The 14,008-nt window shown below is 36.8% G+C and overlaps 1 protein-coding gene across 3 annotated transcripts in view; it reads left to right on the top strand.

Annotated features, from left to right (window-relative positions):
• LOC109244681 (ISWI chromatin-remodeling complex ATPase CHR11) overlaps positions 1-9,907 on the top strand; it is a 12,428-nt gene extending 2,521 nt beyond the window's left edge. Inside the window, exons 5-26 of one of the 3 annotated variants that reach the window (XR_002070719.1) lie at positions 3,201-3,298; positions 3,407-3,586; positions 3,723-3,944; positions 4,363-4,497; positions 4,807-5,089; positions 5,193-5,266; positions 5,371-5,591; positions 5,677-5,764; positions 5,864-5,957; positions 6,050-6,238; positions 6,325-6,356; positions 6,456-6,532; positions 6,618-6,707; positions 6,877-6,946; positions 7,035-7,089; positions 7,189-7,247; positions 7,324-7,489; positions 8,686-8,864; positions 8,946-9,161; positions 9,235-9,336; positions 9,432-9,490; positions 9,636-9,907. Coding sequence is in view for 1 of the 3 variants with exons in the window: in XM_019411816.1 (XP_019267361.1) it covers positions 3,201-3,298; positions 3,407-3,586; positions 3,723-3,944; positions 4,363-4,497; positions 4,807-5,089; positions 5,193-5,266; positions 5,371-5,591; positions 5,677-5,764; positions 5,864-5,957; positions 6,050-6,238; positions 6,325-6,356; positions 6,456-6,532; positions 6,618-6,707; positions 6,877-6,946; positions 7,035-7,089; positions 7,189-7,247; positions 7,324-7,489; positions 8,686-8,864; positions 8,946-9,161; positions 9,235-9,309 (2,603 nt within the window). In the remaining 2 variants the exon portion in view is untranslated. Of the gene's footprint in view, positions 1-3,200; positions 3,299-3,406; positions 3,587-3,722; positions 3,945-4,362; positions 4,498-4,806; positions 5,090-5,192; positions 5,267-5,370; positions 5,592-5,676; positions 5,765-5,863; positions 5,958-6,049; positions 6,239-6,324; positions 6,357-6,455; positions 6,533-6,617; positions 6,708-6,876; positions 6,947-7,034; positions 7,090-7,188; positions 7,248-7,323; positions 7,490-8,685; positions 8,865-8,945; positions 9,162-9,234; positions 9,337-9,431 lie in introns of all 3 variants that reach the window. The other 2 variants (XR_002070718.1, XM_019411816.1) reach the window with 2 other exon arrangements.
• Positions 9,908-14,008: the final 4,101 nt, after the last annotated feature.

Here is a 14,008-nt window from a genome sequence, read left to right as displayed (position 1 = left end):
ATATATATATATATATATAAAAGATTAACTTTACAAATTGGAATACGCATAAAAACTAATAAATAAAGGCTAAAATACTAATCAAATAAACTGAAATATAATATATATACAATAATTAACTTTATAAAGTGAAATACACATACAAATTAATTAATAAAGGCTAAAATATTAAATAAGTAGAAAAAAAGGAGAAAAAAAATTTCGCACCTGCCCTAGCTATGAGCAGGTGCTTGGACGGGAACAAGATGAAGAAAGCAGAAAGAAAAAAAGGAGAAAGGAGAAGAAGAAGAAAGAAGAAAAATTACCGGGAGCTTCTCTGTTGAAGTCTTGAACCCTAGCAGCAATTGATTTTGAGAGGAATGGTCTTTACTTAGGTTAGGGGTCTTTTTTTTTTTATTATAAAAAAACAGACACAAACTTTTTTGCTAAAAAAAACTGACCCAAACTTTTTTTCTTCTTAAAACTGACCCTCTCCACCACAAAAGCAAGCGCTTTGTCGCTTCTCACTTCGCTTCTCACTTCGCGCTTCTTCTACTGAAGCGAGTGCTTCGTGTGGTCGCCTCGCCTAAAGCATGGAAAAGCGACAAGTCATCGCTTCGCGTCGCTTCTCGCTTAAAGCGATCGCTTCGTCGCTTTTTAAAACACTGTATATTATAATTCCTAAAATAACCTTCAAAACAGAAGGCCTAATTCTGAAATTTCTTTTCCCTTCTATTTTTCCTCCATCTTTCTTCCATCTCTGCGTTCTTCCATCTCTACCATTTCGCCAATCTTGAGGTTTGGTATGTAGGAAAATACTTTTTCCTGTATTGGATTTTGCTCTGTTTTCTTTGATTTTATATTGTTCCTTACGATTTAGGATTTAAAAAATTCAAATAAAAGAAAGCTCCAAAAGCTCTGATCCACTTCTGCGCCAATTCGAACAATACGGTTCTGCTCTTCATTTCTCCGAGCTTTTCTGTGTATTTTTCACTTTTGTTACTCTATATGGAAGTGGAAAAGACCGTGCATGCCTCGAAATATTTTCACTGCTAAAGCTTTAGTTGTTTAATAAAGTTTCCTTAATATTAACATTTGTTAAAGAACCACATGAAGTTAAGTTATTTGAGAGTTTGTATCGTTTTGTTACCATTATGTAATGCCGGTAAGTTAACTTGAACATGAAGAAAATGATATGTTTATTTATGAGCTTGCTCTTCTCTAGTTAATTAGACATAAATTAAACGTAAAAAAGGAGAAAAAAGAATGCAAAGAGATATTTATATACATGAAAATACACAAATTGCACTAGTGCATAAACCATAAAAGATTGTATTTGAACAATTTATAATTAAATTATGTAGTATAAGCTCCTTCTTGTGTTAACGGGTTTAAGGACATTCAGGCCTCATTTGTTTTTTTTTAAGATTAAGATGTCTGAATCTGATATTAAAGTTAAGACATCTGAATCTGAATACACATATGAATATAATAAGATGTGTATTAAGACATGAATACTAAATAATTAAGACTGTTGATTTATAACATCTGAATGTATAAAATTTATCTTTATTTGAAAATTAATAAGCATAAAGTTCAAATGAAATACTAACTAATCTAATATTTTATCAATAAAATATATAGTTTTTTAAAATATGATAGTTGTTGGTGGTGATAGCTAACGGGTGAATGCCGACTAGAGACGGTGGTTGGTGGTAGTTTTGGTTGATGATGGTGGTTCATGCTAGTGGCTACTAGTGATTGGTAGTGGTGGCGATTATAATTGAGGATGGTGGTGGTGATAGTTAATAATGGTGGGTGGTGGTAGTAGTTGTGACTGAGGAAGGTGGTGGGTGGGTGGTGTAGGTTATAATGATGGACAGTGCCTGGTGTGGTTGTTGATGGCGATGGGGTGGTCAGTTGTGGTAGTTGAGGTGGATGAGTGTTGATTGTGGGTGAGAATGATGGTGGTCGGAGTGGTGGAGATAGTGGGTGGTGATGGTCGATAATGGTGGCGGCTATGATTGAGGACGATGGTGGTGGTGGTGGGGTTGGTGGGGGTGGTTGAGTATGGTGGTGGTGGCGGCATGGTGGTAGTTGATAATGGTAGGCGGCGGTGACAGTTAATAATGAATATGTGATAGCATCTTAATGAAATTAAGTCTCTGTTATAGATCTTAATCATACAGACCTATTCAGACCCATTAAGTGGTTGTGAAGCAAAATAAAACAAACACACTTAATGATTAAGATCTGAATAATTAAGATTCAGACTTTAAAAACAAACGCACTTAATGTCTGAGATCTGAGTAATTAAAATTCAGACCTCCATTAAGTGCAAACAAATGAGGCCTCAGTAATTTTAACTCAGCACTTTTTCATCACAACTTATTTTCAGCTTCAACACTTCTATCCACATATGTTATTGCTTATTCACAGAACCAGCTCCAACACTTAAAAGGTGCTTTTAAGCACATGATGTTTGAAGTTGCTTTTATTCAGCTAATCCAAATGGGCTCGTATTTTGATGGACGTGTACTTGTCATATGACGTTGTTACTAAACCGTGTAATATGAAGTTGTTACTAAATTGGGAGATCCATCTTGAGAAGGCCGATATCAGATACACCAGTCTAGGTCCTACTTAGAAGAAGTTATTCAGTTTATCATCCTGTAAGGTGTATAGTTTGAGTAGACCCGTTCAAGGCTCTTTAGTCAAGTTGTTATTAAAAGTAATAGTGGTTTGTTACACATGTGAGTAACTGATGCATAGCTGCACAGAAAGTCAGAAACTGTATTCCTCATTGCAAGTGCTACCTAGGAAGAATTCATGGTGTTTCTTATTGCAACTTATTCTATATAAGGTGGCTAAGGAAATAATTTGGGTTCAGAAGAGTGAAGGTTTATCAATGCCTCTGATATCCATACCTCCGATCACCTTAGGGTTATTGAGCATCCTTATGGACAAATGTGAATTTTAAAGAAAACCAAACTAGTGAGATTTCACTTATTGAATTCTTCCGCGCTTTCTTTTACATTAAGCCTGGTAGCCTGCTCCAAGCTATGAACTTAAGTGCTTTTGGCAGAAAATGTCATAGTAAAGTGTTGAAGTTGTAAATGCATTGGATAAATGCTTCTATCTCAGGCAAATTTTCTCTGTTAATGCCTTCATTTCTTTCTTCTTTAAGCATCCAAAGATCACATCCATAAATATTTTGTCAGGTATTCAAGGGAAGATGAGGGATTATCAACTTGCTGGTTTGAACTGGCTGATACGACTGTATGAGAATGGAATAAATGGAATACTTGCTGATGAAATGGTTAGTATGGTCATGTGAAACTGAATTGAGATGCTCCTTTCTCCCTACATTTTGTAATTATGACTTTAAGGAGAAGCATCATCATTTAATCCTCTTATTATTGCATAGGGTCTTGGTAAGACATTGCAAACCATCTCCTTGCTGGGCTACCTACGTGAATTTAGAGGAATAACTGGTCCTCACATGGTTGTTGCTCCAAAATCGACGCTTGGCAATTGGATGAATGAAATCAAACGTTTCTGTCCTGTTTTACGTGCTGTTAAGTTCCTTGGAGATCCTGATGAAAGGGTAAGCAACAACTTATATTGGTTATTTTGCTTTCCTCTGATGAAAGGGTAAGCAACAACTTATATTGGTTCTTTTGCTTTCCTCTTTTGCACATTGCATTGCTTGTTCAGACTAGTCTCTTATATTTTATTTACAGAGATACATACGTGAGGAGTTACTCGTTGCGGGGAAGTTTGATGTGTGTGTCACAAGCTTTGAGATGGTTATCAAAGAGAAGTCTGCTTTACGACGCTTTAGTTGGCGTTACATCATAATTGATGAGGCACATAGGATCAAGAATGAAAATTCTCTTCTTTCAAAAACAATGAGGCTCTACAACACTAATTATAGACTACTTATCACGGGGACACCACTTCAGGTGATACTTATTTTATTATTTTCCTTGCATGTAGGCTGTAATTCCTGATTTACTTGACCTTTTTATTTTGCATCCTTTATTCCAATTTCCTTAAATGCAAACTACTTATCTGAAATTTCAAACTAATATGATATAGTGATACTCCAACCTTTCAGATTTCAAATACTGCTCCAACCAAAGAATTACTTAAACTATTTTCCAACTAATGTTGATAAATAACCTAAGTAGTACCTTTGATTTTTAATTTTTAATTTTTAGCTAGTCAAGCTTTATTTCCTATTTTTATAGATCAGTTTACAATCTATTTGTTGTATCTTGCTGCGATGCCGATGAGCATGTTATCTTCATAGTCCTTAGTGTGCATTTATATGTCTGCATCCTAGCCTAATTGATGTGCGAATTCTATGATATTACACAGAATAATCTTCACGAACTCTGGGCGCTTCTGAACTTTCTGCTGCCTGAGATCTTTAGCTCAGCTGAGACTTTTGATGAGTGGTTCCAGATTTCTGGTGAAAATGACCAGCAGGAGGTGGTCCAGCAGCTTCATAAGGTGTGTTGTTTTCTAGTACATAGTAGTTTCTATAGTTGAGACCGAGCAGTATCATCCGAAACATGCAGTTTGAAACCCCCCCCCCCCCCCCAAAAAAAAAAAAAAAAAAAAAAACTAAGAGAAAAGGTATAGAACAAGGTTACGGTTGAAGGGATGAAGACAGAACAACAGCTACTCTATGACCTTGCTGCAGACGTAATTTCTTTATTTTGAGATATCAATGTCCCGCTCGCAAATTTATTGCTTTGAACTTTGAGGGGGAAGCTTTGCAAACCTAACCTGAGTTTTCAACTTTGGCTTCTTGGTCAGGTCCTCCGTCCTTTCCTTCTTAGGAGGCTGAAGTCTGATGTGGAGAAAGGCCTGCCTCCCAAAAAAGAAATAATTCTTAAGGTTGGTATGTCCCAGATGCAGAAGCAGTACTACAAGGCTCTGCTGCAGAAAGATCTTGAGGTTGTCAATTCTGGAGGAGAGCGCAAGCGTCTTCTCAATATAGCAATGCAGCTACGTAAATGCTGTAATCATCCATATCTTTTCCAAGGAGCTGAGCCAGGACCTCCATATACAACAGGAGAGCATCTCGTGGAAAATGCTGGTAATATTTTGATTCCTTTGGATGCATCTGGGTTGTTGGTGTGTCTATTTGCCGTTTCTGCAGCAGCTTGTTACTTAACTTATAATTCATGTGCTTGATGCAGGGAAAATGGTTCTTCTAGATAAGTTGCTTCCTAAATTGAAGGAACGTGGCTCAAGGGTTTTAATATTTTCACAGGTTTCCCCCGCTAATTTTCGTTTGTTTTGTTATGCCTATTTGAATTTTCAACAGCTTTCTGGATGTTCAGTTTTCGGACACTTTCTTTTGATTTTCTAATTCAGATGACAAGGCTATTGGACATCCTTGAAGACTACTTGATGTACAAAGGTCACCAATATTGTAGGATCGATGGAAATACTGGTGGTGAGGATCGTGATGCTTCTATTGAGGCTTTTAACAAACCAGGGAGTGAAAAATTTGCATTCTTATTGTCAACCAGAGCTGGTGGTCTTGGTATCAATCTTGCTACAGCAGATGTTGTTATTCTTTATGATAGTGATTGGTGAGGATCTCCTATATTGTAGGTTTTGTCAACCCAGAAAAGAGGACGGTATCTGAATCTTGTCTTTGCATTATTGAAATTGCAGGAATCCACAGGCTGATTTGCAGGCTCAGGACCGAGCCCATAGGATCGGTCAGAAGAAGGAAGTCCAAGTATTCCGCTTCTGCACTGAGGTTCGATTTCTTTCCCTAATGTGTTAATGCACTGCAAAGATGCTGCTTTGGGATCTTCTGCTGATGTCGTGAGATGCGCTTTTCAAATTATTCATCCAGTATACCATTGAGGAAAAGGTGATTGAAAGGGCTTACAAGAAGCTAGCACTTGATGCATTGGTTATCCAGCAGGGGCGGCTAGCTGAGCAAAAAGGTGAGGTTATTTTTGCATACAAATTCCTTTTTATAATGTTTGATATGCATATGAAATCACTGACTGTTAGTATCATGTGATGAATAATGCAGCTGTTAATAAGGACGAGCTGCTGCAAATGGTGCGATTTGGTGCTGAAATGGTTTTCAGCTCCAAAGATAGCACCATTACTGATGAGGATATAGATAGAATAATCGCTAAAGGAGAAGAAGCAAAAGCTGAACTTGATGCCAAGATGAAGAAGTTTACAGAAGATGCTATCAAGTTTAAGATGGATGACAGTATGCACTTTGCTTCCTGATCGTTTCTGTTTGTCTCTTGCAATTTGTTGTGCTGCTTTAGTTATAAGATTGCCGATTTTATGCAGCTGCTGATTTGTATGACTTTGGTGATGAGGAGGTAACAACACTTGTTCAGTTTTCTGGTGACTCCTTGCTTTGTTAGCTACTTTTCTGTGTGTTTCACTTGCCTTTCTGCCTTTGTTTTGTGTCAATAAAGGATAAAAACAAGGTGGATTTCAAGAAAATTATCAGCGACAATTGGGTAGAACCTTCAAAAAGAGAAAGGAAGCGCAAGTATGCTTCTTATGTTGCTGAATACCTTTTATGTACTGAAGCCTAGTTTATCATTAGTTAAATCATGACTTTCTTTTGCTGTTAGTTACTCAGAGTCTGAATACTTCAAGCAAACCATGCGTCAAAGCGCTCCTGCAAGACCTAAAGAGCCTCGGATTCCTCGGATGCCTCAGCTGTAAGTCTGTGTTTGCACATTTTTCTACTTTTCTACACTATTGTTCTCTCCTGATTCTGTTGGACCATATATAGTAGCATTTCGAAATGAAGGTTCTGTGACTCTATGTCTCTGGCAACCTCATTACTTTTTTTCCTAACGACAGTTCTGGTTATCCTTATCATTTTAGGCACGATTTTCAGTTCTTCAATACACAGAGACTGAGTGAGTTGTATGAGAAGGAAGTGCGCTATCTTATGGTTGGTTAAGCTATGTATTTCTCAAGTTTTTCCATTGCTATCCGTTGATGCTTTTTTTGTTGGTTTATAAATTTGTTACTTATTACAGCAAACACACCAGAGGAATCAGGTTAAAGACACTATAGAGGTGGAAGAACCTGAAGGTATGGGACTTTTATTTCCATTTAAAGGAACTTCATTTTTTTCATTGCTGTATAGGAAATTCTTCTGAATATGTCTTCAAAATTGTTTCATGTATATAGATGCAGGAGAGCCTTTAACGGCTGCTGAGCAGGAAGAGAAGGAGCGACTATTGGAAGAGGTAAGTGTTTCTACTAACTCACCTGGGGTTTTAATTACCTTTATTGTTGTCGGAGGCTGACAAGTGTGATATCTAGGGATTTTCAACGTGGAGTAGAAGAGACTTCAATACCTTTATCAGGGCTTGTGAGAAGTATGGTCGCAATGACTTAAAAAGTATTGCTGCTGAGATGGAAGGGAAAACGGAGGAGGAGGTTGAAAGATATGCGAAAGTTTTCAAACAAAGATACAAAGAACTAAATGGTAAGTGTTTGGGTTTTTTTTTTTTTTGGGGGGGGGGGGTGGTGGTGGAATAAATTGTGATTAAAGAAACAACTATTTGCTTCACCCTTCTTTTTAAATTGAATGTCCTTGTTTACATGGCATATTTGTTAAGGTTGGATAATGATTAGTGTTACAAGTATTTGGAACATGTGAGAGAACATGCCACTCTTTTGGTCTTTTATATGGTGTTTGCACAGTTTTTTTTGTTCTTGGAAAACAGTTTTCTGAAGACAAGTAGTTTCTGGAAATCTTATTTGAAATATTGATGTGTGATTGCATTTTTCGTAGAAACAGAATGAAGTTTGGATTGGAATTTTGTTGAGAAAGAAAGCTAAAATTGCAACATATCATTTTATAAAACTTTAACTACGTGGCATTTTTCAATTAAAAAAAAAATGAAATAGAACTACAAGTCTGCCTCATAATTAATTCCATCTCCATTGTGAATATTGTAGCAATTCATTAGAACTACATGCATTAGACTAACAATACATTGTACAATAGCAATATAAGAAACTGGAACTAACAAAAAGGTAAAGACAATTTTATGCCTTGAAACAATAGCATAAGATGAATATGACATAAAAGTATTATGATCATAATAAAAAGGAGGAAAACTAGATGAAATTTTATTTTAAAGGGTTGATAAGTTTAGGCAAAATTAGGGAAGAAAAGGGTTATTTCTTGGTTTTGGTTCAGAGTAGAACAGATTTTTTTGGTTATCTTTGTGTTTCCAAAACCCAAAAATTGATTTTGAAACCAAATAATTTTATTTGGTTTTGATTTTTGAAAATGTCTTCCAATTCAAACACCATGGAAAAGAAAACTTGTGCTGCATAGAGTAAGTGGGACTGGGTCCCATGCAACTGTTTTATACAATCATTTTCTGGAGTAGGAACTTTTTTTCGAAAAAAAGTGAACACTGTTTAGGACAAGTAAGAGTACAGAGTAGTAATTTGGGATGTGCGCGTATTAAAAGGTTTGAAATATTTGTTTTCTTCACTTTATGTGCTCTGCTTATTTATGCCGCAAAAGTAGGATAGAAAATTGACTAGGAAGTTCTTGATAGTTGGGAGAAATATAATTACTTATGAGTTAATATTTGCATACATTTCATGTTGAGCATGTATGTTTTGGAGAACTGTAGATTAGTTAAATGGATATGATGCTTGCAGATTATGACAGGATTATTAAGAACATTGAAAGAGGAGAGGCTAGAATTTCGCGGAGAGATGAGATTATGAAAGCAATTGGTAAGAAGCTTGATCGATACAAAAATCCATGGTTGGAATTGAAGATCCAGTATGGTCAGAACAAAGGGAAGCTGTATAATGAGGAGTGTGATCGTTTCATGGTGAGTGGACTGACATTCAGGGGTGAACTTTTAGGATTTAATCCACTATCAGGAAAATGATTATATAGGTTATTTCTATAGATATGTATGGTTCACAAGCTCGGCTATGGAAATTGGGATGAGCTGAAGGCTGCATTTCGCTCATCACCCCTGTTCCGGTTTGATTGGTTCGTGAAGTCTCGTACCACTCAAGAACTTGCCAGAAGATGCGATGCACTTATTCGGTTGATTGAGAGGGAAAATCAAGAATTTGATGAGAGGGAGAGGCAGGCACGCAAAGAAAAGAAGCTTGCGAAGGTTAAACTCTCAACCTCTTAACTCATTCTTGGAGGTAAATATGATCAATACTAAAAATATTTTGTATCAACAGAATATGACTCCATCAAAGCGCACCTTGGCAAGACAGGCAGCTGAAAGCCCTCCTACTTCGAAGAAGCGGAAGTAACTTTCAATGGATGGCTATGTCATCTCGGTAAGTATTTCTTCTTTGAACTTCTTGTTGCGCCATTTACAAATACTTTAAAAGAGTATCATTTTTGTCTAACCATGGTTTGTTCCTCTTTGCAGGGAAGTAGGAAATGAGAGTAAAAATGAGCACTTAATTCATTTAGTGATCCAATCATCTGGTACTTAATTAAGAACGTCATCTAATGGGCGCTTTCTGTTTTTGTCATTAGATCCTCTGGCATTTTTGAAAAGAAAAAGATCTGGTATTTTATGCAGAACGTCATCTGATGTTCTATCCTTTTGGTATGACAATCATCAACTCAGGGGCATTGAGATTCCGTCCAGGACAATATCGGACCGGCGGAAGAAAGAAAGATTGCAATTTGTTAGTCCACTGGTAAATGCAAGTCCATTAGGCTAGTCTCGTAGCTGTAATTCTACATTCCGACGGATGCACCTTGATAATTTGTTGTTTTTAACTGGTTGATACCTGACTGGTAGCACTTATGAAGTGACGAATCTACAAGGGTTCTGAATGATGGCAAGTAATGATATCTTTTTATTTCCATAATTGTCTATCCTCAAGTAGCAAATGATATGATTGCGTAGTGTGTGTTGGTGTGATGCCAAGAACAGCCTTCGTTCTCCCATCTCCTCTATCTTTATTCATCATATTGTACTTTTTTATTTATTTAGCATATCATATTGTCACCTATATTTGTCTATAAAATTATCAATTTTCTTTATTTAGCATATCATATTGTCACATACGTTTGTCTAAGAAGTTGACGTTCTTTTTTCAAGACAGCATCTATATTATTTCATATTATTTTACGAATATAATCCGTAATATGAGTGAAACAAAATTTTCTAAATGATTCTCCTATCTTTCTCTTTCTAGCTGTGTGATGCATGTTTGCCAATGCAAACTATTGCTGCATCAATATCTTCCTTATTCCCTTTACTTCCTCGATCATGTATATTAGGTGCACGTGTATTCATCGCTACTGTTATTTACTTTTTCTTGGTGGATGTGTCTACTTTATCTTCCGATGATATTATCGGATCAAGTTTCCTATTATTCGAGCACATATTAATCTAACCTACTGTTGGCTTAATTTTCTCACCAATATAAAAAGGCGAGTCTTCTTTGTATTCATTATAAGTTTGTTTATTTATAATCTACTCGCTTCTTCAATTTTAACCGGATAAACTGATAAATATATTTTAAATTAGCGTAAATTAATTGTTTTTGCCTTGACTACTTTTTAAATTCAGGGAATGTTTCGATGGATTGGTGCGACACTTTAGTGCGAGCAAAAAAACAGTAAATGGAATCCGACCTTTGGGATCTGCTAGGGACATTCATCCCAAATTTTAGAAAAGGGCAATGACTAGTACTAGAATGTGTGAAATGTTCTGTTATTCCATTTTGATGAAGTGGTCTCAAAAGGTTTTGAAATTCCATTGAGAATCTATAAGCATAAAATTGAGTTGCTAAGAAAATGTAGCACACAGGACATTTCTCTGTTATTTTTTTTTTTTGGTATATGAACATAACATCATAAAATGGAAAGTAAAATAAAAATCTGTGGAAAAACTTGGACAAAGATAATACTGGACCTCATGGGTCATGGCTTATCCCTTCTTATGTACTGTACTCTCCTGCCTTTTTGCAAGTACATGTTCTCACAAAAATAGTGTTCGCGTATTAGCAGTTAGGCATTAATAGCAATACATTTTGCAATATATATATATATATATATATATATATATATATATATATATATATATATATATATATATATATATATATATATATATATATCATCTCAAATTCATTGTCGAATTAGTCTCTGACATATGTTATCGATCAGTACTGATTGCACTCACTGCTCTTAAAGTATTTCGTTGACCTTTTGCATTTGAGTTTTAGTTAATATCATGATATTGAAGAAAAGTGCATGGTTAGTGATAGTAGGCTATAATTATGTAGTTTAGCTACCATTTACAATCCAACGTAGCTGTTCTTTATTGATATTTGAATGTTAAAAACAAATTGCTCTAATTAAGAACTTTATGCTTTGTAGGAGCAATTCCGGGCTATGAAGACATTAAAGAGTGTTTTGGAGTTAATATGGAGCAATGAAGGCCACTCGGAGGTTAGCGCACGCAAAAGAAGAAAGAAAAAAATGAAGGCAGCACACCTCTAGGTGCGCGGTCGATCCGCGGCCGCCCACTGGCCGCGCTCATCAGGCAGAAGACTGGGCAAAATGCGCGGTCTCCGCGGTCAATCCACGGCCGCGCACGGGCTTCCGGAAAAAAATAAGCCCAAGGCCAATTTTGTAATTCCAAAGGCGACTAACCTTAACCTATACGAAGCTCAGCTCACCCAAAAAGAGGGTATCTTGATTTTTAGAAGAATTTGGAAGGCAAGAACAAGCAAGAAGTAAGACGGAAGATTCAGCAACAGAGTTTTTATCTTTCTTCCTCTAGTTTTTATCATTGATGACGAATTCTATTGTTGAGATTATGAAAACAATTATGCATAGCTAAACTTCTAATCTAGGATTTTGATGGAACCTATTGGAGGATGATTTTCTTGTTATGTTAATATAGATTTGCCATAGTATTTTCTCTATTTGTTCAACTATATTGTGATTGCTGTTGATTGAAGGGCCCTCAATCGACTGTGCCTATTTAGTATGTATTACTCGGGAGAGAGTGCATATTTGTGTAGTTGTTGAATAACACGACTCCTAACGTATATGAGGGATCAATACAAAGGGTTTAAAGGTGGGATTAGGGATAACGAAACCTTAGGTGCGATCTAAGTGAGACTGTACTTAAGGCTAGCTAGCGTAATTCGGGAGAATATGTCTAGTATATTGTTGTAATTACTCGGGAGAGAGTTACGACAGTCAGATTGCTCTTGATCGATAGAGAAGACTTAGGCGAATTTATAGCAAACGTAGCGGAAAGGATTCTGACAATAGGGCAAATCTGAACCTTAGATCATTCCAATTCTTGTCTACAACCCGTTCGTAGTTAGTTCTTAATTATTGTATTTTCATTACGTAATATTTAGTTACTAAACATCCAATCTATTACTCAAATATTTTCGAAGATTGAATACGTGAATTTGTGTAAGTCCAATAGCTGTGATTGATAGGTTAATTCCTTGTGGGATTCGACTTCGGACTTGTTAACCGGAATATATTTGCAGCGATCGCTTGTCCTTTTTATAAGGCATAGTTGGGCGTGATCAAATTTTGGCGCCGTTGCCGGGAAATTAACGGTGTTATTAATTTTAGCTAAAAGAAGTGCTAAAATTCTTAGTGTAGTCACTTTTCTTTAATTTAAACTAAATACATTGAAATTCTAACGTCTGTAGTCTTGGGTGTTACAGGTTCATGCTTAGAAACTCCTCAAGAACTGGTGAATTATTGGAAGCATTATCAGATCCTGAGAAAGTTTTCAAGGCATTGAATCGTGCAAACAAGAAAGGAAAACAACAACAGAACTCAATAGAACAAATTGAACCAGACATGCGAGACAAAGTAAACAACAGAAATAATGGGAAAGACCCTTACAATCAGGGTGTGGTGCCGCTTGTGCCAGAAGCAGCACTGTACGATTAGGCACAACCCACCGCCAACAACTTGGCAACCACAATTGCGGTCCCTCAGATACAAGCAGAATCATTCCAAATCACAAATAACATGCTACATTTATTGTAGAACAACGGACTGTTCTCAGGGTCATATGTTGAAGATCCTCAGCAGCATCTGAAGAATTTCCTGTCGATTTGTGCCACGCAAAGGCAACCTAATGTGACAACAGAATCAATATGACTGTTGTTGTTTCCATTCTCAATGACAGGAGCGACTGAGACTTGGCTTAATTCACTCCCCATAAACTCCATCACTACTTGGGAGGAATTAGTCAAGCAATTTGTGAACAAATTCTACCCACCCAATAAGACTGCTCAACAAATTGATGAGATATTGAGCTTTAGACAGAAACCAACAGAGACATTACAAGAAACGTGGGAGAGGTTCATGGGTCTGCTGGTTACGTGTCCACATCATTGTAGTTCGGAGCAGATGTTAGGGCAGAGGTTTACATGGTATTGGCAGATAGCTTGAAGGCCAGTGTTGATGCTTCAGCAGGTGGAACATTTTTGAGCAAAACATTCAGAGAAAGCAAGATCTTACTTGACAAGATGACCCAAAACTCAGGATGGACGACCAGAAATGCTCCAATCACTCATGTGGTTCACTCAGTGGCTTTAGACCCAACTAACTCTATAGCTAAAAATATGGCCACTCTAATGACACAAATGAGTATCCTTACCAAAAAGGTTGATGAATCAGGCCAGAAGCAGCAGGTACACATAGTTGATGCAACTAATGGGGGCTTATGTACATCATGCATTAATCAACTATATGTCTGCTCGTGGAGTGCGAAAGGTGATAACCAGCAATATCAGGAGAACATGAATTATGTGGCCAACTATGGGGGACAGAGGCAAGGTGGTCAGAATTAGGGTCAGCAGAATCAACAATATAGACCATCTCAGCAGCAGTACAACAACAACAACAATCTTGGGGCTATGCGACCACAGGGTAAAGTGGTGCCTTACCAAAGGCAACAGGGTTACAACCAGCAAAATCAGCAACAGGCTTATCAACAAC

Source organism: Nicotiana attenuata, unplaced genomic scaffold (genome assembly GCF_001879085.1).
Source record: "Nicotiana attenuata strain UT unplaced genomic scaffold, NIATTr2, whole genome shotgun sequence".
NCBI lineage: Eukaryota > Viridiplantae > Streptophyta > Magnoliopsida > Solanales > Solanaceae > Nicotiana > Nicotiana attenuata.
This window is presented reverse-complemented; position numbering and strand designations above follow the sequence as displayed.